We start from the raw sequence: 1,428 nt of genomic DNA on the forward strand, positions 1-1,428 counted from the left end.
TTCCTTTTTTTTTTTTAAGTATTTCTTTCTCACTTTCAACATTTCTTTCACAGCTTAGGGGTAGATCCGCTTGTGAAAATGCTTTATTGGGGTTTTATTTGTTTTCTGGGGGCGGGGGGAGAAAGTGGTTTGGACTATGAAAGAAATAGATTCACTAAGTATTTCACCAAAAATGGACACAAAGCAGAATAGACTATGTTGCCTTTAAACTACAGTCTTCATGTTTCAGGCAAGCTTCCCAGGCAGAAAAATTGGAGGGTAGTTTATCTCTCCAAATCACTGTTTTTTAAAAAAAAAAAACCAACAAAAAAAAATTACAAAAAAAAAATTTTAATTGTACAAAATTGCCACTCTCGGGCAGCCCTGCAAAGCAGGGTCCATGGGGACAGAGCATCCCAGAGCCTGATTCCCTGTGAGCAGCAAGGCTGGGTTTTTTCCCTGGACACCCAGCGTGGATAGTTTAATAAAACGTCCTCAAGCAAAACAAAACCTTCTCCCACAGGCACATGGAGCCTCTTCGCCGCTTGCCGATTTTTCCAAGAAATGCAATGATCTAGTCCAAAAAGCCACATGAGCTTTCTAGAAACCACCCACTCCAGGAAAACCACGGGACTGCAAAGCAGAGCCAGAGCCCGGAGCGTGCAAGCCGGCACGGTGACCCTGCGTGTGCCGCTGCGGTCAGAGGGATGCCTTCGGGAGCGCACGCTCTCACCTCGCCTGCTTTCCAGCTATGAACAAGCCCACTGGGGACCCTGCTGCTGCGGCACACAACAGCACGCTCTGGCCCAGTCCTAACGGAATGAAACAGCTCCCACATCCATCTTAGTTTTACACCAGACGCATTGAATGTCAGGTCTCTCCTGGCGGGTAGGCACCGTGGTCCCAGCGGGGAGGACCTCAGGCAGAAATACCAAGGTGCTTTTATTGCTCGGGTTGCCTTTGCGACTGCTCTGGCTACAGCAAGCCCTTCCAAATGGCTAAAGCTGTGAAAATTTGCCTGCAAAGTGGCTGCACACCACTGCAGCGATCGCCCAGGTTTGCCTTGTCTGGGGGACCTGATGCTGTCCCGGGCTGCGAATAACACAGTACGGTGGGCACCAAATTCACCAGAGGTGCAAAGAGCAGGCTTTGCATGGAGCGTTCCACCTTACCAGCCATCATCTTCTGGGCTTCATACGGCTCCATGTATCCATCATTCTCCGTCACCTTCTCCAGCCCTGCCTGGCTACCAGCCACCTGCGCCGCATCGAAGGGATCTGCGTAGTCCTCCAGGACAGCCAGCTAGAAGAGGGGAAGGGGAGAAGGGTTAGGGTGCTCCCTGCCTTTTCAGGGAGGGTCAGGGACCAGCTGAAGCCCCTTGAAACCCCTCCATCAGCTCTGCTAGCAGCAGCCAGAGCGGCAGCCGGGACCCCGAGCCCCCATCACAGC

At 51.6% G+C, this 1,428-nt stretch overlaps 1 protein-coding gene across 1 annotated transcript in view; it reads right to left on the bottom strand.

The window, feature by feature from the left end:
- The window catches only part of SHF (Src homology 2 domain containing F), a gene marked incomplete at its 3' end in the record, with an annotated part of 11,648 nt that extends 10,373 nt beyond the window's left edge, over positions 1 to 1,275 (bottom strand). The window contains exon 1 of the mRNA XM_010085495.1: positions 1,152 to 1,275. Coding sequence (XP_010083797.1) covers positions 1,152 to 1,185 — 34 coding nt within the window. The remainder of the gene's footprint in view (positions 1 to 1,151) is intronic.
- Between the last annotated feature and the right edge of the window lie 153 nt (positions 1,276 to 1,428).

This window comes from Pterocles gutturalis, unplaced genomic scaffold (assembly GCF_000699245.1).
Source record: "Pterocles gutturalis isolate BGI_N339 unplaced genomic scaffold, ASM69924v1 scaffold8700, whole genome shotgun sequence".
Taxonomy (NCBI): domain Eukaryota; kingdom Metazoa; phylum Chordata; class Aves; order Pterocliformes; family Pteroclidae; genus Pterocles; species Pterocles gutturalis.